Below are 26,844 nucleotides of genomic sequence, written 5' to 3' on the forward strand. Positions count from 1 at the left end.
TTAGTGTGTCCTGGCAGTAATAATACCTGGTAGTGAGATGTCTGTGTACAAACAAATCAAAAACTGAAAAGCAGCTATATCCAAATAACAGATGACAGGATATTGAGTAAATAGATGAGGGGAAAATACATGAACTGACGATGTCATAGTGACTATTAGAGCACTGAAATTACTAAATTGCTTCAGTTCTTCTTACAATATTTTTGTCTCTGACAAGTTTACTAAATTCCATCTTAGAAAGGAAGATCATTGCACCCCCAATGCTGGAACAATGTTCCGAATACAGTTTGAAGAAACTTTCAAAGCTACTTAGCTACTTAAATTTTGCTCCTGGCTGGGAGTACCACCAGACACTAAAGAAATCAATACTCTGATCCAACCTTCCTTTCCCCATTAACCCACCATAGTTCTCAGAACTTGTTTTTCGCTGTTCTGTTTGACCTCCAACGTCTCTAGAAACTTCTTTCACTCTCCACAACACTGCTGCAATGTACTGTCTTCAGCTTGTTTGAAGACTTTTCTAAAAACCTGCCTCTTACAAAAGTCAGTCGTCTCAAAAGGTCTTACTTTCATCCCAAACCCAGTTTTAACCATACTGGACATGTCAGGGGTTTGCTTTTCTTTACTTGTTCCCTTCAGTGTAAGCTATTACTCTGTGCCCACCCTGCAGACTTTGCACACTTTGTATCTTGTCCTAACAAGTACCAACCTCCCATCAACCATGACCCCACATGTACAAAAATGCATAGTGTCATCTCATAGTTTAGCATCACTCGGCTGTCTTGTGACATTGCATCAGATCACTGTATTCCTGATAATTACAAAGCTAAAGTGTTGTTTCATAAATCAATGTCTCCCCTTTTCTACAGGCAGAATCCATCACTAGTATCTTGGAGTTGATATGATCTGCTTCAATGCATTGTGCTTTAGATCTTGAAACAGAGATTTCAGCTACACTGACTAAATTGTTCTAGATTGATAACCCTGAGTGTAATATGTTGACTGTGACAGAAAAGAGTTTTTAATCGGAATTCCACATCTTTTAGCTGATGCCAGCCTTGCATTACAGTATACAAAAATAGTTTAACAATGTACTGAACACAATTTATCTTATTCACTCTTCCATATCTTTGCAGGTTAGAGTAAGGTTATGCTGTATTTACAGGGAGAGCAGCTGTCAACAGTAACGTGTCTGAAATCCACAAGGAGCACATGTGGATTGTGCAGCCGATGTCAAAGAAAAAAATAATGAAACTTTCTGAATTAGTCATTAATCTTCAGTGGTATCCAGTACTCCAAAATATTTTATTTTAAAATCAGCATGTTGGTACAGAATCCAGCTCTTTGTATGTATGTGTTCATAAGTGATGTTCTAAATTACTTGTTGAAATGTTAATATTAATCAGTTTTTACAGGTGTTGTCCGTGGCATGTGCTTCAGTGCAGCTAACTGCATGTGAGCTAACTGCTTGTATGTTGTAGCTGTTCAGCTGCGTGTTGGAGAATTACCACTGGTGACTCCAGTGTCAGCAGTGGATGTGCGTAGTACTGGTCTGAAGGGTATGATTTACCATCGTGGAGTGCCAATTCTTCCACAGGATCCACCTGATGCTTACCGTCCACCTCCTCGTTTCAGCGTCACCCAGCTGAAAGTGAGCAAAGGTACGCCAGGAAATCTTCTACATGGAGCGGCCTTCGACTGGTGTCAAATTTCTAAATTTACTTCTCTTTGCACATCTGTATGAATCTTACTTCTTTTAGCAGGAGCACGGTAATTAAATTTGATGCCTATTGATTGCTGTACTAACCCTTGTTTCTGTAACAGTAGTAGTTAGTGTGCTGTTCATCTTAATTGTATATATTCTTCAGAAAACATTCAGAGTTTGTGTCCTTGTTAGATTGTGGCATTTTGCTTGTAGTTAATGTTTTTTGGTGGATATCTAGTTAGAATGAAACAAAACTAGATATATATTTTATGTTCAAATTTTGGTGTTGGGCAGTATTTGTGTACATACACAAGCACTGGCAAACACTGCTTTTGGAGAGTGTGATGGCAGATGTTTATTGGTGGACACAGAAATCCTTGTGGAGTGCCCTTATTGAAATCAGTCATTTCAGGTATAGCAACTTGGAATAACTTCTCAATCACTCTTATCATCGGGCATGCCAGGTACAGCACATGCTGCAAACAGACAGAATCCAAATGTATGTCATCTGTGCGTATGTCTTAGAGCCTGTCCTTTAACATGACGCAAGAGGAATAGTTTTAATTGCAGCAATTGGGGAATAACTGTATTCACAGTCTGTGGGATGTATTCAAAATCTCCATACTATTTCATTTATTGAATTTACTTTAAGAAATTAAAATCAGTCTCTCTAGTTTTAAGGTAATTGAAGTAACTTAAAAATTTTATTGATGTATTCATAACTGTAGAATACACATCCCAGCTACACGACACGCATCAGATAGTTGTTACATGGCATGTCTGCTATTCCAGATTTAACTGTTTCTGTAAGGACTTGCCTGTGTTCATACATAATGTTTAATAGAAAGGCAAAGTATCATAATGAATCTACACGAAAACTAAAATTGTTGAGGGAATGGATTAAACCATATTTTGAGACCCATTTCACCCAACCAGGTGTATGTTGCTGGCATATCTTTGAGATCTCAGAGGACAATACACACTGAAAAAGATCAGGTTCAGTGTTTATTTTTCATCTTTGTTGTAGTTCTGTGATAATTACAAATTTTATAATAATGGTGATGGAAAGTATAACTGTCCCCTTCTGTTACTTTCGTGTTTGCTTCACCAGCAGACTGTTTCGTCTCTTCCGAACAAATCTTCCAAACCTATGTTGGATGCAGCTTCATCTCAGTTGCAGACATTTTATCAGTAGAGTGTCGTCCTACAAGCCTATTTTTGGTAGTTGCACTAGGAACAGTTTCTTGACCTAGTGTTGTGTGTCCGGAAGAGTTCTTCACAAATTTGTTCAGACCATCGCCACTCAGATATTTCTCCCTCTAATCCAGAGTTGCGCAGTTTCTCCTCTAGAGTTATCAAAATTACTTATAAAAAAAAAAATGACATATTTATAACAGAATTACAGAAAACATCAAAACCTAAAGTGTACACACATGAATCTTGGTGCGCGCACACACACGCGCACACGTGCACACGCGCACACGTGCACACGCGCACACGTGCACACGCGCACACGTGCACACGCGCACACGTGCACACGCGCACACGTGCACACGCACACACGTGCACACGCACACACACACACACACACACACACACACACACACACACACACACACACACACACACACACACACACACGTGCGCGCGCGCGCGCGCACATGCTTAGTCAGTCACATCAAGATGTCCATACTTCGTTTTCATGTGACCCTAGTCCAGCAGTCGAGGTGGCTTGTGTGTTGTGAAACGAAACATATACTCAGGTGTGGTCCTATTGGACGCAGTGCCATGGCCTGAGTTGCTTTTGGGCTCAGAGGCCAGAGTGTTAACAGAGTTGTAAAGTGGATAGACCAGTTAAAAGTACTCAGAATCTCATTTGTTAATGTGAAGCATTTTATAGTAAATAAAACAGTTTATCATGAACACTTCATTTCATTGTTTTGATTAGAAAAAGATTCACTTTTTTCTTGACAATGCATGAAGCTTAGTCACTGTTATGTTACTGAAAGCAACAGTAATTTTCTTGTCTTCATTTGGCATTACAATACCACTCTTATTAATCAAGCAGATTGTTAATTTAAATCTGTGGGCACCATAATAAATGAAAACATTAATGCTTTTTTATGCATGCCAACAGTAATAAGCTCTCTTTTTAACTTAATTCTGATACTTGTTAGTTTCTACTTTGTAATTCCTTTTCCAAAATAATTTCATGAGATTCCATAATTGCACTCTTAGAGTTTTACTGCAATGTTGAAACATTGCCCAGTACATATAACTCATAATTAACTGCTGTGTACTTAAACATGGCTCAAAATGCCAGTGTGGCCCAGACTGTGTGTTGTCAGATTTACCAATGTTAGTTGATGGTTCTGTCATATCTGAAAACAAAATACTCACCCTTTTTCCTTAGTCTGTCATTATGTGCGTAAAGTAATTAAACGTTGTGTGGAAATGATCCAAAATATTATACGAATGCATGCTCTTGTGCCAATATCCATTAAAAATTATTCTCAGTGTTCAAGCCATGTCAAGTGGCTAACTGCCTATGAGCTTTTGGCAGACATCTCTGCCGGTGTCAAGTGGTTGAATGTTGTCTGAATGCCACTGCCTTGCTTATACAGCCGTGTCACCTCCAGTGATGACATTGGTGCCCCGTTCCATACCATACATGGCAATGTTTTGGATCTAAGGCATCCATATATTTACTCGTTGATCAGTGTGGTGCGACAGTAGAAGATTGCAAAAGAAAGCCAAAGTTTCAGATTTCACCTTTAAGAAGTTATTCACACTGGAGAATCGTACAAACATACTGTGTCGTTTGACCATTGCTCAGAGTCCTCTATGGATGACATAATAAGTGTCCATGGCATAAACAAGCAACTGCAAGAGCTGGAAACAAGTAAGTTGCCATGCCCGGATGGAATCCCAGTTTGGTTTTACAAGGAGTACTCTACAATGTTGGCTCTTTACGTAGTGTGCATTTATCTCAAATCTGAAATTTCCTGTGGATTAAAACTTTGTGCCGGACTGAGACTCGAACTCAGGATCTTTGCCTTTCGCAGGCAAGTGCTCTCAGGCTGTGGCTAAGCCATGTCTCCGCAATATCCTTTCTTCCAGGAGTGCTACTTCTGCAGGGTTTGCAGGAGAGCTTCTGTGAAGTTTGGAAGCTGGAGACGAGGTAGTGGCAGAATTAAAACTGTGATGACAGGTTGTGAGTCATACTTGGGTAGCTCAGATGGTAGAGCACTTTCCTGTTAAAGGCAAAGGTCCCAAGTTCAAGTCTCATTCTGGCACACAGTTTTCATCTGTCAGGAAGTTTCATATCAGTGCACACTCTGCTCAAAAGTTAAAATTTCATTCTTGAAACATCCCACAGGCTGTGGCTAAGCCACATCTCCATGATGTCCTTTCTTCCAGAAAGGCTAGTTCTGCAAGGTCTGCAGGAGAGCTTCTGTGAAGTTTGGAAGGTAGGAGATGGGGTACTGGGGGAATTAAAGCTGTGAGGATGGGTCATGAGTCATATAGTGGAGCACTTGCCTGCGAAAGGCAAAGGTCCCTAGTTTGAGTCTGTCTGGCTCACAGTTTTCACCTGCCAGGAAGTTTCATGTTAGCACACACTCCGCTGCAGAGTGAAAATTTCATTCTGGATCACAAATCTGTTATACATTGCAAAGCCCCAAGTGACTGGAAAAAAGTGCAGGTGACTCCTGTGTGTAAGAAGGGTAAACGGATGGACCAATATCCTTAACATTCCTTAACATTGGTTTGCTGCAGGATTCTTGAACATATTCCAAGTTCAAAAATCGTAAATCTCCTTGAGACTGAAAGGCTGACGTTCACAAATCGGCATAATTTTAGAAAGCATTGCTCGTGCAAAACTTGACTTGCCCTTTTTTCAAATGACATACTGTCTACATTGGATGGAGGGCAACAGGCAGAGTCTGTACTTCATTTCCAAAAACATTTGGCACTGTGCCCCACTGCAAACTGTTAACAAAGGTATGAGCATATGGAATAGGTTCTCAGATATGTTAGTGGCTCGAAGACTTCTTAAGCAACAGAACCCAGTATGTTGTCCTCGATGGCAAGTGTTCAGCAGAGACAAAGTGTAGTGTCAGGAGTGCCCCAGGGAAAGTGTGGTACAACTGCTGCTACTTTTTGTATACATAAATGATCTGACGGACAGTTTGAGCAGCAATCTGCAAGGTGTCAAAGTCTAGTGACTTGGACAAAATTTCTAGTTAGTGTGGTGAATGACAGCTAGTTCTAAATGTAGAAAAATGTAAATTAATGTGGATGAATGGGAAGAACACATTCATAATGTTTGGATACAGCATTAGCAGTGTCTTGCTTGACAGTCACATTGTTTAAATTTCTGGGCATAAAGTTGCAAAATTAATTGAAATTGAATGAGCATGTGACGATTGTGGTAGGAAAGGTGAATGATCAACTTCAATTTATTGAGCGAATTTTGGGAAAGTTTGGTTCATCTATAAAGGAGACTGCCCATAGGGTGCTAGTGTTTCCTGTTCTTGAGTACTTCTGGAAAGTTTGTGATTTACACCATGTCAGGTTCAAGGAAGACATTGAAACAATTCAGAGGCCGCCTGCTTGATTTGTTACTGGTTGGTCTGAACAGCACGCAAGTATTATGGAGATGCTTCAGGAACTCAAATGGGAATCCGTGTAGAGAAGGCAACATTCTTTTTAAGGAACATTATTGAGAAACTTTAGAGATCTGGCATTTGAAGCTGACTGCAGAATGGTTGCTCTGCCCATCAAAATACATTTTGTGTAAGGACTACAAAGGTAGGATATGAGAAGTTAGGGCTCATACAGAGGCAGACTGACAGTCATTTTTTCCCTTGCTGTGTTTGCGAGGAAAGGAAATGACTAGTAGTGGTAAAGGGTACCCTCTGCCATGCACCTTATGGTTTCTTGCGGAATGTATATGAAGATGTATGTAGATGTATTCGGTTATGGGAAACTGCCTAAAAGCCACATCCAGGCAGGTTGGCACACCGACCCTCATCATTAATCTGCTGTGTGGATTCTATCCAAGGTTGACACATGTCTCTGTCCTGAAAGCAGCCCTTTGACACGCATCGAGTATACCTCAGTTTCATATTTGTTACACTCATAATTATGTTTCTCACACCAATCTGTTCTATGATCCTTTCCATTGTTTTTTTCATATCTCTCCTATTACTTCCTAACGTGGAAATCTCCAGTTCTCACAGGCCAACACTCAGATATAGAGTATTTTTTTGTTCTTCTGTTTATTTCTTTTCCTGTCTGACCAGTCATGGTCTTCAACTGCCCTAAATACAAAACTCATCAGTTTCTTCTTTGTTAATTTGTGCTATTTTCTTTAAGGTTTGTTGATTATACATTACTGATGATGTATTATAACTGGCCTGTTTTTAGCTTTAATAATCTGATAACACTCTTTACAGTTGCAATGATTAATTTTGGGAGTATGGAATTTTCTTGCCCGACTCTTCTTAAGATTCTGAATTTCTTTTCATTGAGATCTGCATTTGTGCATTCATTCAACAATGAATGAATCTAGAACTGTCATATACTTTTTTCGCCGAAAATAAGCAATTTTTAAAAATATAATGTAATTGTATAGATAAAAAAAAATCTACTTACCAAAGAAGATGAAGCAAATATTCCAGAATTCGAATCAAGAACAGCTGCCAACATGAGTAACATAGAAGTATATATCTGCGGAGTAGTAAAGCAACTTAAATCACTTAACAAAAGCAAGTCTTTCAGTCCACATTGTATACCAGCTAGCTTCCTTTCAGAATATGCTGATACAATAGCTTCATACTTAACAAGCAGATACAACCATTTGCTCCACAAAAGATCCATACCCAAAGACTGGAAAGTTGTGCAGGCCACACCAATATTCAAGAAAGGTAGTAGGAGTAATCCACTAAATTACAGGCCCATATCATTAACATAGACATGCAGCAGGATTTTCGAACATATACAGTGTTCAGACAGTATGAATTACCTCGAAGAAAATGGTCTTTTGACACACAGTCAACATGTATTTAGAAAACATCTTGTGAAACACAACTAGCTCTTTACTCGCACAAAGTGCTGATTGCTATTGACAAGGGATTTCAAATTGATTCCATATTTCTGGATTTCCAGAAGGCTTTAGACACTGTACCACACAAGCGGCTTGTAGTGAAATTGCATGCTTATGGAATATCGTCTCAGTTACATGACTGGATTCATCATTTCCTGTCAGAGGTCACAGTTCATAGTAATTGACAGAAAGTCATCGAGTAACATAGAAGAATTTCTGGCGTTCTCCAAGATAGTGTTATAGGCCCTTTGCTGTTCCTTATCTATTTAAATGATTTGGGAGACAATCTGAGCAGCCGTCTTAGGTTGTTTGCAGATGATTCTGTCATTTATTGACTAGTAAAGTCATCAGAAGATCAAAACAAATTGCAAAATGATTTAGAAAAGATATCTTTATGGTGCAAAAATTGCCAATAGACGCTAAATAACGAAAACTGTGAGGTCATCCACGAGTGCTAAAAGGAATCTCTTAAACTTAGTTATGCGATAAATCAGTCAAATCTAAAGGCTGTAAGTTCAGCTAAATACCTAGGAACTACAGTTATGAACAACTTAAATTGGAAAGAACATATAGAAAATGTTGTGGGGAAGGTTAACCAAAGATTGCATTTTATTGGCAGGACATTCAGAAGATCTGCTAGAGAGATTGCCCACACTACATTGTCCATACTCTTGTAGAATGCTGCTGCGTGTTGTGGGATCCTTACCAGCTAGGATTGACAGAGTACTTCGACAAAGTTCAAAGAAGAACAGACACATTTTGTATTATTCCAAAATAGGGGAGAGTGTGTCACTGAAATAATACAGGACACTGGACACCATTAAAATAAAGGTGTTTTTCATTGTGGCGGAATCTTCTTACGAAATTTCAATTGCCATCTTTCCCCTCTGAATGCAAAAATATTTTGTTGATGCTGTCCTACATAGGGAGAAACAATCACCATAACAAAATAGTGGAAATCAGAGCTCACACAGAAACACATAAGTGTTCGTTTTTTCTGCGCGCTATATGAGATTGAAGTAATAGAAAATTGTGAAAATGGTTCAATGAGCCCTCTGCCAGGCACTTAAATGTGATTTGCAGAATATCCTTGTAGATGTGGATGTAGATGTACTTACCAAACAGTTGCAGAAGAAAACACACATCAGAATGTGAAAATGTGTAAGATTTTAGAGCAAGTGGCTCCTTTTTCTGACAGAAGTGTTGAAGGGAAATGAAGAGGCATGAAGGAAGAGGATTAATGAGGTTTAGGAAGTGAGGAGAGTTATGGAAAAGTCATCCAGAATCCCAGCTTAGGAGAAACTTACTGGATGGGATGAGAATCCAATCCTGGTGATCCCTTCAAAAATGACTTAAGAATAAACCATGTGTCACTCAGTACTGCCCTATTCTTGAATGTTTTAATCAGCTATGTCAACAAGGCTGTGACTTCCTAAAATCATGCCCTGATGTGAGGTCCATTCTGTCTCTTGACATTTTGCCCATCCCACTTGGAATAGCTTTTCATGTGCACCCCCCCCCCCCCCCCCTCCCCCATCCACATCATGTTCCAGCTGTTATGTAAACACTGTTCAGTCTTCTACTTTGGTATGACTACGACCAAGTTATCAGTTAGGGTGAATGGACGTAGACAAAGTGTGTATACTGGCAACGCAAAAATCCTGTTGCAGAGCATGATAGTCATGACTTCATTACTTGTTTCACCATGCATGCCATCTGGGTTCTTCCTCCAGACACTAGTTTATCAGAACTCTGCTGGTGGGAACTGGTGTTATGGTATGTCCTTGGCTCTCACTAACCACCTAGCCTAAATTTATGTTAATTTCTTTGGACTCAACATTTCTTTTCAGTAACTGCTCCTTTTCTTTGCTCCCTTTTAGTCATCTGTATCTTTTGTTTTCTGTCATGTCTGTTGACCGCACCTGTTGACCACACATAATACACTTAGCGTTCCACTCTTGTTAACTCCTGCATGAAGTTTTGTCAGTAATCTGTCTTTCTTACTACCCTATCTTCTGCCTTCAAGCTCTCTGGTTTTCAAATCTCAAACCAGTGTAGTCCCAATATGAGTAGTTCCTTCTCATCTCAGCCGGCAAGTCTCCCCTGATCTTGAATTCTGGCTAATTTTTCCATAACTCTGTCCATTTCTAAACCTTACCAGTCCTTTCCCTTCACCCCTCTTCCTTTCCCTTCAGTCCTTCTGCTAGAAGGAGCCACTGGCTACAAATGCTTGCACATTTTCATAATTTTTATGTATGTTTTTTTCTGCTGCAGCATGGTGGATATATATTTTTTGGTATACCATCATAGATAAAAAGTTCCTTATTTCCCATGGGTTGTTAGTATGTATTTTGTTAAAACAGTGAAAATCTTGCTGAAACTGTAAATCACAGAGACGTTACTATTTTAGTATAATGAAAAATATATTCATGAATGCTGTAGCTATCATTACACTTGATTGGGGTAGTGAAAATTCAGAATTGAAATATAAAACAATGGAAAATCCAGAATGGAATGTAACAATATTTGTACACGATAGTTGCTGCTCCCCATATAGCAGAGATGCTGAGTCGCAGTTAGGCACAATGAAAAGACCACACACACACACACACACACACACACACACACACACACACACACAAAAATTGAAATATAACTCAGGCAAGGAGATTTTATGTCCCAAATCTAATCATAGCATAGTTGATTGAACATGTTTGGAAATAGGTGTGAAAATCAGTAACATTTAGACAAAAATAGTATGTAATCAACATATTGAAAAGAGAATAGTACAATGTAACAATAAAAATGTAGAACTGTGTTGGGGCAGATTCTTTTCTGCTGTTCCTACAAGTACATCAGATGTCAGTTCAGCCTAAAAATCTTTGCCTTAGTATCAGTGCGAGAAATTCAGTCCACCTGCCTCAGTAGGCTTCTTAAGGTCCATCCCCTTCACTCTGTGATAATATATACTGGTTCAGTTGATGAAAAGCAGCATTGAAGAAACACCAACTAGTACCTATCAAACAGAGGTTGCATAACTCGAGCTTGGAGACAGTATGTCAGTTCATAAGAAAATATTGGGCATTTGGGATTCTATATACTTGCATAAAAGGTTTATAGTTCATTTAATTCCACTTTATTGCTTCTCAAACAAATTTTAAATGGCTATTAAGTCCCCAATTGTAGCCTGAAAACTGTTACCATTTCGGTTCCTCTATTACGCTGTTTTGCTATACTGTTGTACTACTGTTTTCACACATAAAGCAGCCGGAATCATGTCTGTCTGTCCCAAATAAATTCCAGGATATAAATAGTGACTAACCCACAGCTATCCACAAGTTAGTACATCAGGTCATTCAGTGGTCTTATTGTAAAGAAGTGCTTGCCATAATATTTTGTAAAGTTCATGAACCACACCACACAGAGTTGTCAGTTGACCAGAAATTTCTCACACAAATAACTTCCATACTAATTCAAAATTTTGCTGAGTGGTTTAAAACTGTAGTCACTTCACATTTACAGTAAAAGAACCAAAAGGAAGAATGATTTTCTTCATCTTAGTCAAAATTGATGTGGCACTGTTCCACATGATCTGCTCACAAAAATGGCTACTGAACAAAACTTATACAATGAAATGTAATTAAATAATTATTTTTTACATCAAAACAAAGGATATTCCAGGTAAACAATTTTTGTGAACTGATATTTAGAGCATTAGAGTAGATTACAAGGAAATACATTACAATCCCTGATACTGTTTTGTAGTACAAGAAAAGTTATTACAGTTTTTAGGTAAAATTTTAAATCTCTGAGTATTGCATATAATGATCTGAGATTTTAACAGTGCAGTTTTTTAGTAGCAGCATGACTGTATATGAAGTACGAAATGTGTCAGATAAGGTTAAGAATATTTCCTTTACTTTCATAGGGAGTGTGAATATATACTATCCAATCACATTAATGTAATAATGTCAAAGGGCTGAATAATCACCTTTCACAGCACAGACTGCTGTGAGATATGCAGGAAGAGGCAATGAGGTTCTGGATGGTGCCAACAGGGCTGTGGAACCATGCCAGCTTCAGTGCTATGGGCCCATGCGCTAGGTTTCTTAGTTTGGGGCCCAAGGCACGAACAGACCGATCAAGGTGGTCCCGCAGATTCTCAACTGAGTTTAAATCTGGGGAGTTTGGTGGTCAGGGGAGTAAGATAAACTCATCCTGGTGCTCTTCGAACCACACTTGCACACTGCAAGCTGTGCGACATGTTGCGTTGTCCTGCTGGTCGATGCTATCATGCCAAAGAAAAACAGACTGCATATAGGGGTGGAGATGGTCCCCATGGATACTTGCATACTTGTGTTAATCCACTGTTTCTTCCAGAATGATAGAATGATGGGATCACCTAGAGAATGCCACAAAAAACGTTCTCCAGGCAATAGCACTCCCTCCTCTGGTCTGGACCCTTGCACTCATTGTTGGATAGTGTGTGTTTGCTTTCAAAAATTTCATGCCACTGGAATGTGAAATGCGATTCATCTGAAAAGGCTTCCTGCGGCCTCTCAGTGGACATGCAGTTGTGGTATTGATGTGCACCCATCCTTTGTCGCCAGTGAACAGCAGTCAGTATGGGTGCATGAACCAGGTACCTGCTGTGGAGACCCATTCACGGCAATGATTGCAGAATGGTAGTTGAGGTGACATTGTTGGTAGCCCCTTGTTTTATCTAAGCAGTCCGTCGCTCAACAGTTGTATGTCTGTTCATCCATAAACATCACTGCAGCTGTCATTTACCCTATGGCCCTCGGTGCACCACAGTTGCCTAAGCGATGATATTGGATAGCATCATTTTGCCGTGCATGGTATGCTTTCACCACGATGGCGTGCAAACAGTTTATAAACTTAAAAGTTTTGGAAAAACTTCCATCCTTTGCCCGATGCCAATGCTCATGTTCATGTTCGTCTAGATATCAGATAAATCGCTCCTTTTCTGCTTTATGATGACTGCACTGTTTTCTGTATCCAGAACAATTGGGTAGTAAAGTTGCTGTGGTTTAATAGCATGTACGTAATGCCAGGTGGTAAATGATGAAATCATTGCAACAGATCATACTGAAATCTTCTCATGATTGAACTCCCTTTCATCTATTTCTCATTCTTTGATTTGTCATTGATTAACCCAAGCATTTCATATAAGTAACACAACCACTTAAGTTTTTGCCTGAGTTTGCCGCTGTTTTGATTATGTTGTCTGTTGGTTCATTACATAAGATGCCACAACACGCTAGAATCCGTGAAAGGTTGTGTTTTATAATTACTTGCAAATGTATAGCAACTTCTTCAATGTCTATAATTATATTTGATAATTTTTCTCCTCTCTCAATTGAATTTTTGAGGCACTTCAGTAAGTTTAGATAATTAGTTAGAATTATTATAGTGCTCCATGTAAAAGATCTGTCATAATTTTATAGCAACCAGGGTGGTTAGCCTCTGGTGGATGGTGGAATGGTGTAGTTGGAGGTCAGAATGCTGCTATTCTACAATGCAGGTTGGGTAGCAGTGAGGCAGTGAGTGGATGCCTAGTAATGTCCAATGTGGCATCAATGAAACAGCATTGATAAACCACACATTTATTATTCAGTACTACAAAAATAGTCATGCTGATGTCCAGACAGACCAATGCCCTCCAGTTGCTAGCGATATACAGCTGACAGGCAAGGCGCTGTGGCCCACAGACAGCTCATTGATGTCGTGCAGGTGAGGAAAGTGTGATGCCAATGGCAAGTCAAGGCCACTGACGCCAGCAAGTCAGTGTTCTAATGTGGCAGCTGCACTGCCTCTAAGCAAACAAGTAACTGCAGATGAGGTGCAGTGTGGCGCACAGGATCACGAAGTGGACTTGGTGCAGGACAGCTCACCATAGCAATGTCTGCCCAGAGCAGAGGAATGCTGCCAAGAGTTTGCCTGCTCAAGGTATGGCAAATGAGCAACTGTATGGCACAGGGCAAGATCCAGCCTGAAGTGGCCCACCGGTTACAGCACAATAAGCCCACAGCACAGCAGGGCTGCAGCTAGTATTTTTGTACTCGCGAACCAACATAGGTCGCTCCTTGGAGCAGGTGGCCAGCAGACTGTGATATCTTTTGCTAACAATGATGGGTATTTATGTGGCCCAGGATCTTCCTTGTTTGGTACAGCATCAGTTTTTACCGTGTAAGCTACAAGACGTCCGTGTGTCTTGGATATGAGGTAATAGGGCCACTGCTGCTGCAATGGCTGTGCCTTCTTGCTGTGTTGTTGATATTTCCACTCTGGCTGCTCCTTGAGATGTAGCAACCGCTTGGTAGCGCAGTCCTTGTTGTATCAGCAGCAGTCTCCAGCTACTACAGCCTGAGCTGCACCTGTCTGACACTGTTGGCAGTCGGTTGACCACAGCTCAGCCATGCAGTGGAGTTTATGGAGATCACTGAAGCTGCGTAACACTAGGATTGTGGGGTGAAACAAAAGAGTGAAATATGTTATTGTAATCCCAGTCTACAGACAGAATGTTTGTTGCCTTCTATGTGAACTTCACAAACAGGAAGGTAAATTTGTTAATTTCACTTGAATGTCTGTAAAAAGTTTTTATGAAATATTTTAAAAAATTGGAGACAACAAAGAGGGATGTAGACACAGCAATGCAGATATGCTTAGGAAATGAAGAGAAACTGCTAATTATTTTAAAGTAAGCTTTATTACAGAATAATTTTAATAATATTACAATTGTAAAACATCACTGTATTTAGTAATATCAACTTCATGATTCACCGAAACATCTGAGTACTGGTGAGGCAACACTATTGTCAGTACTGCCATCATCAGTTGTTTCTGGTGGGTACTCTGTTGAAGTATCATTTTGTGAAGAAGAAGAAGAAGAAGAACCAGATAGCATGGGATAGCTTTGCTGATGATACTCTGTTGGATCAGAAGGTAATGGTGTAGCTAGAGGATAGTATTGTGTGGAATATCCACATGGTGGTTGTGAAGAATGAAAAACATACTGTGGGTAGCATTCGTGGGAGGAAGCGTTTGGTTAACTAGGATGTGACTGAGATGCTTCAATAATACTTAAGATATATTGTTTTACAGACAGTTTCAGATGCCAGAATATTTTCACTGACGAAAGCTAAGAAAAGAACTTGGCTTCATTTGGTGTGTGTGTGTGTGTGTGTGTGTGTGTGTGTGTGTGTCATTTCAGTTAGTTTTGTACCTACTTTTTGTTTTGTCTTCCTTTTATTACTCAACACTCCAGCCTGGTACGGTCCACTTCAAACTATTTACAGGTGAACCCTGAATCTCGGCAGTTGTAAGGTGGTATGCTACTGTGTGTATGCAAAGATGTGGTGGTATTATTTACAAACAATACTAGACTGAAATACAGATATTGCATCCGTCTCATAGCTGCAGAACCACTTTTACCAGTTGGTCTCCATTTTTGTCAGCTGTAGGAATCTTTCATGTTACGCCATTTCTTCTGTAACGGACATATCTGTAATAATGAAATATTATTTGAACTACCAATAAAGTTTCTTCTTTGTCAGTTGAAGCTATGTGTAATGATATGTTGGAGGAGTTTCTGCACACCATATGTGGTAGAAATTGTTCGGACGTACACTAATTTTTCAAAAATAGTAGGAATAATTGTGCTTATAAGATAATTGTAACAAAATGTTACAAGAAATTTTGTTCGAAAAAGGTTGCCTGAAATGTAACCTGTTTTATGAATCTGTGGACTAATTAGTAATTTCTCCCTTTCAGATATCTAGCGACTGGAAATTCATATGTTGATTAACATCGTGCTTTTCCACTTGGAGTCGCAACTATCAGAAAAACTGTCAGAAGGGTATGTTCATCATCTGGATTATCTTGAAAAAGGAATATATGTCAGAGCTGACAAAAAATGGCTGGCAGCAAATAGCAAAAGAATTTGAAATTAAGACCAGTTTACGAAACTGTCTTAATGCCATTGATGGAAAGCATGCGTAACTGGTGAAAACGGCAAACAGTGCATCATTGTTCTTTAACTGTTGTATTAATGCCTGTTCACGATGCAGACTATAAATTTGTTGCTATAAATGTGGGATTGTGTGTGGTAAAAGTGCTGACTCAATAATATTTCAACAATCAGTGTTCTATAAGTGAATACTGTCTAATAAAATGGACATTCCAGATGACAAATACATTTCAGACATCAACAAAACCCCAGTGCCTTGCATATTTGTTGCCGATGACACCTTTCCAAGTCACACAGAATTGTGTATCCATATCTTGGTCTAAGACTTGATGTGAAAAACAAAGTACTTGTCATTCTTGAGCAAGATGTTTCATAGAGTGCACATTCATGATAATGGCAAATAAGAGTAGCAGGCCTTTCACAGGCACCTAAATATAGGCATGGATTTTGCTATAGGTGTCATGAAGGAATATGCACGACTATGTACAGAACAGAGGTGGTGTGCAATTTCTACGTACATTGAACAAATTGTGTAGATGAGGATATTCCATAATGATTACACAGACATAAATCCAATTCACACTACAGAAATGTACTGGCCCATTACTTGTTGTATGAAGATGCTCTGCAATGGCAGTTCGATTACATTCACTGAATTAAATGTACGTGTTTTGTTAATTAAATATGAATAAAGATAAAAGAACTTAACAGTGTTTTTTGTTCCTTAGTCTACAGATCAAAAGTCCCACAAAGCAGGCCTCTCCCTAATTTTTATAATAAATTTCACTGTACCCAAGTTCGTTATGGCTGAAAGGTCCTTTTCAGAAATGTAGCTACTAACAAATAATCAAATGCAAAAAATACACACTGCTGGAAGTGCATCAACAGCTGGCCACACATTGGCAGTCTAGCATGCACACTGCCCCGTGAAAATGCACACAACTTTGGCCTCAGCAGGCTCACTGGCTGAAGACTGAACATGTGACAAAATACTGTGAACAGATGTGGCGGCTGCCCAAAGTTGACTGCGTGCATGTTGTACAGCCACTTTCCATGTAAACTTGGTCACATCTGATCAGTCGCAAAGCTGGCCCTGACTGTGGCTGCATTGGTGTACCACCACCCTGAAGATCAAGTTGAGTTCTAGGATTATGTCTGCAAAATTTCTGTATTGGGTAATATTATCAAACACTATGTCAAGGGTGTCGACAGAAGGGATCTGACAGTTGCAGTGGGTTTGACATGGTTGCATTGTGCGTTTAGCTCAACTATTGACATGATGTGGTTTTGTATACATCTCAGTGCAAAGCCTCACTCACAGCTGTGTATACAGTTGTTTTCACCTGCAGTCATTTGCACTTCAGTGGAAATCTGGCAACAGCTCTTGCAGTTGTCAGGGATCTTTGTTCATTGATTGTACTGTAGTACCTTGGATAAAATGTTTTCAGTTTTCAAGCCATGTCAGTTGAGATAATTCTCATGATTTCAACAGTTGTCACCATCACTGTCCTCAGGAATTAGAACTGACTGCTGGATGGACAAAGTACTCGTCTTAAACATGCGAAGTGACAGCATCCACAGCGTTCCAGAGATGGTCCAGATTAATTTGGTGTACCTGTGGAACAAACTGGATACTCGTGCATTGTGTGTAAGACACCTTACCTGTCCAGTCAGTTAAAAGCTTTAATACCTGATGACAGTGATGGTGACACCTGTCAAAGACTCAAGAACTAATATCTTGGTTGACATGGTTTGAAAACAGAGAACATTTCATCCAGTTATGCCACTACGAAAAACTATGAGGAAACGCTAGCACCTATTCTTATTAACTAGAAATCTGTAGGTATTTTGATCAGATTTAGAATTGTTGTATTATATACGCCACTGTTCCACTATTCGAATGATTTCATAATCAGTAGCATTCTTCCAGTTGTTGTGTAGCAGTTACATTGTTCAATGTGTCTGAGATATGTTTATATTTTTCATGTGCCTGCTTTTGAGAGACTGTGGCCCTTTCCATATATTGACAATGAGCAATTGTGAATATAATCACAGTAAGAGATGTTTGAACAGAGCTTTGTAACAAATGTTTTACAATTGTTCAGTGTTGGTATTCAAGTGAGCCAAAGCAGAACCCATGCTGATGATATGTGTGAATAAATAGAAGACAGTAGTATGCTCATTTGTATTATGAACCTCAATTTTCTCTTTAGTTTTTAATAGTACAATAAAGAAAAATGCAAATGGAAACAATAAACAGAAAATAGGAATAGTAACAGCTTAATTGTAGCTGATCAAAGACTGGCAGACGAAAGCTAATAGCACCAAGTTCCTATTTCTTTTTTAGTTTAAGTACATACCAGATGAGATGGCACAGTGGTTAGCACACTATACCTGCATATGAGAGGACCATGATTCAAATCGTGGCCCAGCTGTCCGAATTTAGGTTTTCCATGATTCCCCTTAATTGCTTAAGGCAAACTTCACTGTCAATGGGACACTAATCATGAATCTTCCTTCCTTCCTCCCTCCCTCCCTCCCTTCGCTCCCTCCCTCCCTCCCTCCCTTCGCTCCCTCCCTCCCTCCATCCCACTCACCCACCTTCTTTCCTTTCTTCACACCTTGTGTGCAACCAAACAGGCTCCTAACTATTCAAACTCTCCCTCTGCAGACTATAATTTTCTCTTATTGATACATAACTGGACACTTCCTGTCTGTTTTGTTCCATATATTTTTAGTTTCTGTGTGGGGATGTAAATATAGTTCTTTCATACAAAATAAAGCACTTCCAGTTATGGAAACTAAGATGTTAAAGAATTCACATAAAATATGCTGTTATTGTAAGAAGCTTTTATCATTTACATGAATTTCCACTTTCTGTAAGTTTCTATGGGATGGTTCTGTTTGTCACATTTCTTGGCTGAAATTACTAATGGTATTGTGGTCTGTTCCATTCTCTCTAGATGGTATTGGTTACTGTAGTTAGGACAATGTTAAACAGAAAATAATGTTGCTTTCTCAACTATATATTTGTAGCATTATTTTTCTTATAGCTGTTGCTGCTGTTTCTTTATTCACTAATTTTCTTGTTCACTTAATTTCAGAATTTGGTGCTTATTTCTTCTCTCTTCTTTGTGTGTGTGTGTGTGTGTGTGTGTGTGTGTGTGTGTGTGTGTGTGTGTGTGTTTGTGTGTTTGTTGATAGGATATTATGTTGGACTCAGCAAGGTGCCATTCTCATTATCTACAATGGAAGTTGCGTCCAAGCACAGCATTGTGGCATTTTGCTTTCTGTTGTTTGGCTGTGGAATATGCACATCATTATCAATGTTCTATTAATTTTGCATGAAAACATAATCTTTACACATTTGGGATAAAATTAAAATTTCAATTACTGCTGAGGTGTTACTTATTTCTATAAAACATGGTGACAGTCTTTCTCTATTTGTTTCTTGTCTTAATGAGCCTTTGCATATTTTGTGTTGCAGATGAATTTGTAACTGCTGACATTGTCTGCCCACTGTATATATTAATTTGTTTTATTGATCAGTTATATGTGTATATATTTGAAACATGTTTTCATAGTGATATTTTTCAGTTTCGGTATTTATACTGATTTGTAGCAACAGAACTGGTTTATGGATATTAAATTTTCAGGAATCCATTTTAACTGATGCACACTCAGGCGCTGAATTATAGCTTAAAATACTCAGTTGTGACATTATTCTGATACCTGTGTGATATTTGTTACGTCATGCTTAATAGAGAGTAGACAAACAATTTTAGCCAGTCACTTTTTAAAAGTGGCATGGCATGTTCATTCAGATATAACAGAATACATTTTAATCTGAAAGTTGAATTTCAGAGCAATCAGTGACATTACCTGACAATAATATAGTAATTGGAGGAGATCATGAGCTGGAGGTAGAAGAAAATAACAACAATGCCAAAGAAGAACGTGATGGTAAGTTAATACATAAGTACCGGATTCTTTATTTTATTTTCTCTTAGTAAACATCGTGCAGTATAACTGTTATAAGCGAAACAATACTATAAAATATTTTATTTACAGTTATGTCATTTAAATGTTTCATTGTTCCAAAGCTATTATGACAAGTTACATAACATTCAAAGAAAATGTGCAAAGATAAAGGATCAATACTAAAATCCTAAGTGTCAAAAATTGGATCATCAGTATTTGGGACAGTAGTAGGGTAGCTAAAATCAAACAATTCACTTCGACTGTCTCACAAAAACACATATCTGATGATGAAATTGTGTTAGTGTTTTTTAAGTAGTTACTTTGTCAAAGGAAAGGTACCAACAGGAAAGATGAATGTGTAAAGGGAGGATATGTAGTGGCTAGAATAACTTTTCCAGAGTTTGTAAAACATTTTTGTTGCTGTCGTGGACTGTGCATCATTACCTCTTCTCCCCTGGGTTACATGAATTATGGTGGGTTGGCTTGCATGACTCAGTGATACCAACAGCAGTACAGCAGGTGAAACAACACGGAGGTTCCACTAAGACAGAGTTACTGAAGAACAGAAATGTTTTCAGCACTTCCAGGGACAACAGTTGGCCTCGTAATAGTAGCCACATTATAGCTACTAAGGATATGCAGCTTTACTTTATTATTTGCTGATGATGGCACCCTCTTCAGTAAAACATGCTGGAGATAAAGTAGTCTCCAATTCAGTCTCTGGTTAGGAACTACTCAGGAGATGTTATGATCAGAAAAATACATCTGGCATTCTTCAGGTTGGCTTGTGTAATATTAGATCCCGTATTTGTGTAGGTATTTTAGAAAAGGTGAAATGAGTATTGGGTAGGTTTAAGTTACATGTAGTGGGAATTAGTGATGTGAAGTGGCAGGTAGAACACACCTTCTGGTCAGATGAGTACAGGCTTATGTACTCAGTATCAAATAGTGGTAGGACAGGAGTAAGACTAATAACAAATAAGAAATGTGAGTGAACTACTATGTATGAGATAATGAACATACAGTATTATCATAGTCAAGATAGATGCAAAGCCATGACTCACCTCTGTAGTAAAAGTGTATAAGCCAGCTAGCTCCACAAATGAAGATATTAAGAAAAAAATTGTAATGATATTAAAGATTATATTTAGATTAAGGGAAATGAAAATGTAATTGTGTTGAGCAACTAGAATTCAGTAGCAGGAAAAGACAGAAGGAAAAATAGTGAGACAACATGAGCTGGTGGAAAGTAATGAAAGAGGAAGTTGTATGCTCAAATTTTGCTCAGAGCACAATTTAATTATTGCAAACACTTGGTACACAAATCATGGAAGGAGGGCACTTTAAGTGGAAGAGACTGGGTATGCACCACAAGACTTCAGATAGGTTACATAATGGGGAAACAGAAATTTTGAAACCAGATTTTAAACTGCAAAATATTTCCAGGAGCATATTAAACTTGAACGGTAATTTACTGGTTATGAACTACAGATTAAAACTGAAGAAGTTGAGAGAACCAGAGATTGTTGAGAGTTTTAAAAGGGGCTCTAGGCAGTGATTGACTGAAGCTAGGAAACTGAATACAATGAGTAGCTTTGAGAAATGTAGCAGTGAAAGCAGCAGGTTTTCAAGTATGCAAAAACACGGGGCCAGATAGCAGTCCATGAGTAACAAATAGGATATTAAAGGCAATTGATGGAAAAAGAACATAAGCTTATAGTAGATGAAGCTGGAAAAATGAAGTACAGACATCTAAAATGAGACTGATGGCAAGTGCAAAATGGCAAATCAGAAATGACTGGAGGACAAAAGCAAAGCAATAGAAGCATACATAACTATGAGAATAATGGATATAGGCAAATAAGGTAAATATAGGAAAATTAGAGAGAGATCAGAGAAAAGGGAAGCATCATACTAATATGTAGAGCTTAGTGGCAAATAAAGGAAGGCTGATAGATGGAAGTAATATCAATGAATGAATGTAGATGGAAGTAATATATAGAAGTTTTATATACAGGAAACCAACTTGGCAGATGTGAGACCATGAAAGCCATCATCTTGGATAGCTGAACGCGTTAACTTTCTGCTCTTGGGACTTGGGGGGGGGGGGGGGGGGGGGGAGTGAGCTTGACCTGGATTGAATCCACCTCATGGATTAATGATGAGGGCTGGTGAGCTGGCTAGGATGGATGCGGTTTCACACATCTCACTAGGTGAATACTGGGCTGGTACCCACATCCTGCCTCAGATATACATTACGCAAACATTTGGAAAACATTCTCATATTTAGACATTGGATCAAGTCTAGTCACAGACAGATACTAACAATAAACACCGTCCAGCAGGCCTTGGAAGACCCAACAATACTGACCAACTGCCTCAGCATGTAGGCATCACTGGATGCATATGCAGAGGGGCATGTGGTCAACACATCGCTCTCCCAACTGTTGTCAGTTTTCATGACTGGAGGCGCTACTTCCCAGTCGAGTAGCTCTTCAATTTGCCTCACAAGGGCTGAGTGCCCCCCGCATGTCAACAGTGCTCAGCCGACCAGTCAGTCTTCCATCTAAGTGCTAGCAAAGCCTGACAGTGCTTAACTTCAGTGTTACCACTGTGGCAAGGCTGTTGGCTGGGGGAATACAAAATCCATCCTTGGGGATAGGGTGAATAAGAGACTGATGAATGATGACCTTAGATGTTTAGACTCCTGAAACCCATAATCAGCACCAGCAGCACTGAAAGGGTTAGTTGAAACAAGACAGCTGGAATAAATGTCATCCCTCAGAATTATTGAGATCCTTAAGAGAACCATATGTAACAAAATCCATTCTGCATGGTAAAGAAGATACACGAGACAGGTGAAACATCATCATACTTCAAGAAGTAATAATTCCAAATCCACAGAAGTTACTTACTAACAAGTCTGAATATCTTCATCTACAAATATACATACATACTCTGCAGGCAACTGTATGGTGCATGGTGTAGGGTATGTTGCACTACTACTTGTTGTTCCCTCTTCTGTTCCACTTGCAAATAGAGCTATGGAAAAACAGCTTTCTGTATGCCTCCATACGAGCTCTAATTTGTGTTATCTTGTGTTTGCGGTCCTCATGTGAAATGTATGTTGGTGGCAGTAGAATCATTTGCAGTCACAAATTCCATTTCTCTAAATTTCCTCAAAGGTGCATTGCGAAAAGAATATTGTCTCCCGTCAGGGTTTCTTATTTAACCATCTCCATAATACTTGTGTGTTGACTGAACCTACCGGTAACAAATCTACGAGTAAGCTTCTGAATTGCTTCAATGTCTTCCATTAATCGGACCAGCTGGGGATACCAGACACTCAGCAGTACTCATGAATGGGGCCATAGTGCTATACGCATGATCTCTTCTATAGATGAACTATGCTTTCTAGAATTCTCCCAATAAACCAAAATCGACCATTCGCCTTGCCAAATACTGACATGTGCTTGTTCCATTTCATATCACTTTGCAGCATTACACAGAGATATTTAATTGAGCAAGCAGCATTCCACTAATGCTGTATTTGAAAGTTATGGGATTGTTTTTCCTATCCATTTGCATTAACTTATATTTAGACTGACCTGTGATTCATCACGCCAAATAGAAATTCTGTCTGTCCTCCTGTATCCTCCTACAATCACTCAACAAAACTTTCCCATACAGTACGATGTCATCAGCCACAGTTGCAGATTGTTGTTTACACCATCCATCAGATCATGAATGTATACAGAGAACAAGAGCAGTCTTATTGCCTCCCTGGGGCACTCATGACAATATCCTTGTCTCTGATGAACACTCACCATCCAGGACAACAATGACATAGATTATTGTTGGACAGATGGAAGGATGAAACTGATCTCATCAGAGATCAGTTTGAATTTGTTGAGAAATATTGGAACACAAATCAGAAGTGCCCCTACAGCTTAGAACATTGACTGAAGAAAGCAAACCTATCTTTATAGTTTTTATAAATTTAGAGAACCCTTTTGACAATGTTGACTAGACCATGTTCTTTGATATTCTGAAGGTAATAGAAATAAAAATATAGTGTGTGGAAGCTTGTCTACATTTTGTACAAAAACCAGACTGCAGTTACGTGAGTCGAAGGACATGAAAAGAAAGCAGCTATTGAGAAGACAGTGAAACAGGGTTGTAGAAATAACTCCAACATTGTTCATTATGTTCACAGATCAAGCAGTAAAGGAAACCAAGAAGAAATTTGGGAAGGTAATTGAAGAAGAGGAAGAAATAAAAAGTTTGTGGTTTGCCGATGACATTGTAATTTTGTTAGAGGCAGCAAAAGACTGGGAAGATCTGTTCAACAGGAGGCATAATGTGTTGAAGAGAGGGTATAAGATGAATATCAAGAAAAGTAAAGGAAAAGAAAAAAGATACCAGATGTAATAGATGCATTTTGCTATTCAAAGAGAAAAACAACTGCATTGATCGACTTTTTCTGAAAAAGAGAAATTAGTTGACATTGTATGTAAATTAAATGTTAGGAAGTTTCTGGAAGGCATTTGTCTGGGGTGTAGCTTTGTATGGAAGTGAAAGATGGATGTATAAACAGTACAGACAAATAGAAAGTAGATGCTTTTGAAAACTGCTGTTACTGAAGAATGCTGTACATTATCAATTGTCTAGATCATATAATTAGTGATGAGGTACTGAATTCAGTCAGGGAGAAATGCAATTTTCAGCAGAATTTGACTAAAAGACAAATTAGTTGATAGGTCACATTTTGAGGCATGATGTAATAGTTGGTTTGGTAATGAGCGGAAGTCTGGGGGTAAAGATTGTAGACAGACACCAAGACTTGACTAAAAGTAAGCAGTCTCAAGTACATATAGGTTGCAGTAGTTATGCATAGGTAAAGAGACTTAGCAGGATAGACTAGCAGTTAGAACTACAGTATTCAGATTGAAGACGTCCACAACAGCTGCAATAGTCCATATGAAGGTGAGTGCGGATGAGTGTGAGAGACAGCTAGTACAGTTTAAATATTGACTGCACTCATAAGCACCCAACTGATCAATAATTGTTACATTACATTTTACCATGGTCTTGAGGGTTATTGTTTCATAGTTGCTGTAACTTCTTACTATTGCTTTTGGGGAATGTCTGGTATTAAATACCGGGTTTCCTTCGTGAAAAGGAATTTTTTCATCAAATATTAATTGATGTACTTAAAAATTCTAGTTGTGAACTGCGCAAAACATGGTTTGTAACTGACATTGCATTGTACCATTTTTTGATCTCTGATTCCATTTGTAAAATATTTCAAAGCTTTCTTCCAAAAAATTGGGTTGTTCCAATAATTTACAGAACTAAACTTCAATTGTATAGTTTCTTGATTATCAGGTAGCAGCAGGCTGACCCATCCAAGATTCCAGGTCAAAGGGGGTTCAGCAGAATAGAATCGTTGTCCCTCCCTGTCAATTACTATCATGTATTTGGGATCCTGACCAAATAAAGTGCCCGAAGGGGGCTTACAACTCTGTTGAAAGTATGTGCTAGACTACAGCAGGACCACAGCCTTTGCAGCGTAACTTTCTTTCTGTGCTGCAAGCTTATACTTTCACTATCCTCTTCCTCCCTCCACCTCTCCGTCAGATGGTTTTCTTGGTGCAGATTGTGCTTGGACCATGTTTATGATTTTGAACTGGTGTTTCCACTTTCAGCATTTTCTACAGTTTTTTGTTAAATAAAACAATGGAAAATCCAGGATGGAATATAACAATATTGTGAGGAGGATTGTTGCTACTCACCATATAACGGAGATGCAGTCACAAATACGCATGACAAAAAGAGTCACAAAATGAGCTTTTGGCCAAGAAGGCCTTTGTCAAAAATACACACACACACACACACACACACACACACACACACACACACACACAGACAGACAGACAGACAGACAGAGCTCCTTTTGCCAGGGTCATTCCACTGCTCATAATCTGTTTTACCTGGGGTCTGCCATCCAAACGGCTTTCTTCCAATGTCAACATCCACCAGCAGTCTTTTTTGACCTGCAGAAGGCTTATGCCATGACAGCATCACTAACTTACATGAGCGGGGTCTCTGGGGGTCTGTCTCAGTTTTTATCCAGAATTTCTTGTCTCCTCATATTTTCCGGGTTCAAAGTGGTGCCTCCCACAGTTCTCCCCATGTTAAAGAGAGTGGGGACCACAGGGCTCTATACCAAGTGTCCCTTTCTTTCTAGTAACCACCAATGACCTAGTAGCAGCTGTGGACTCCTTAGTATCACCTTCCTTGTACGCTGACAACTTTTGCCTCTACTATTGCTCCTCTAGTGTGGGTGCCACAGAACTTCGATTGCGAGGTGCTATACGAAAGAGGCAGGCATGGGCCCTCACCCATGGCTTTCAGTTTTCAGCCACCGAGACTCACATCTGTCGACATTGTACTGTTCATCCAAAACCAGAACTTTACCCCCGTGCCAAGTACTCAATATGGTGGATACTTACCGCTTTTTCAGATTGCTCTTTGACATTTGGTTGTCGTGGCTTTCCATTTTTGCCAGCTTAAGCAAAAGTGCTGGCTGCACCTTTATACATTTCACTGCCTTAGTAGCACTAGCTGGGATTCATATTCTACTACCCATATGCAGCTTTCCAAAGCTCATCTTGACTATGGGATTTTGGCATATGGTTTGGCATTACCCTCAGCATTGTGGGAACTGGATCTGATACATCACTGTGCCACTGTGGGGATCGACTTGTGACAGGATCCTTTTCAAATAGCCCTGTGAACAGATTTCTCATGGAGGCTGGTGTCCCTCCATTGTGGATCAGGTGTCAAGAACAGCTTGTCAGTTATCCTACACATGTTCACATCTCCCCTATGCGACTGACCTAACGTCTCCTCATTTCAAACACAGAAGTCAATCCCTTGCAACAGCGTGTCAGATCAGGAATTACGATCACAGTCCGCGTCCGGTCCTTCCTCTCTGAACTTCAGTATTTTCCTCTACCACCTCGCCTCTGTGCTGCTCACAAACACCTCTGTGGT

General features: G+C 39.2%; 1 protein-coding gene across 3 annotated transcripts in view; it reads left to right on the forward strand.

Annotated features, from left to right (window-relative positions):
- Positions 1-26,844, forward strand: part of LOC126088603 (uncharacterized) — a 92,747-nt gene that overhangs the window by 60,604 nt on the left and 5,299 nt on the right. Inside the window, exons 5-6 of one of the 3 annotated variants that reach the window (XM_049906813.1) lie at positions 1,482-1,661; positions 19,669-19,767. In XM_049906813.1, the coding sequence (XP_049762770.1) occupies positions 1,482-1,661; positions 19,669-19,767 (279 nt within the window). Of the gene's footprint in view, positions 1-1,481; positions 1,662-15,608; positions 16,500-19,668; positions 19,768-26,844 lie in introns of those variants that run through there. The other 2 variants (XM_049906815.1, XM_049906814.1) reach the window with 2 other exon arrangements.

The sequence above is a fragment of the Schistocerca cancellata genome, chromosome 6 (assembly GCF_023864275.1).
Source record: "Schistocerca cancellata isolate TAMUIC-IGC-003103 chromosome 6, iqSchCanc2.1, whole genome shotgun sequence".
NCBI lineage: Eukaryota > Metazoa > Arthropoda > Insecta > Orthoptera > Acrididae > Schistocerca > Schistocerca cancellata.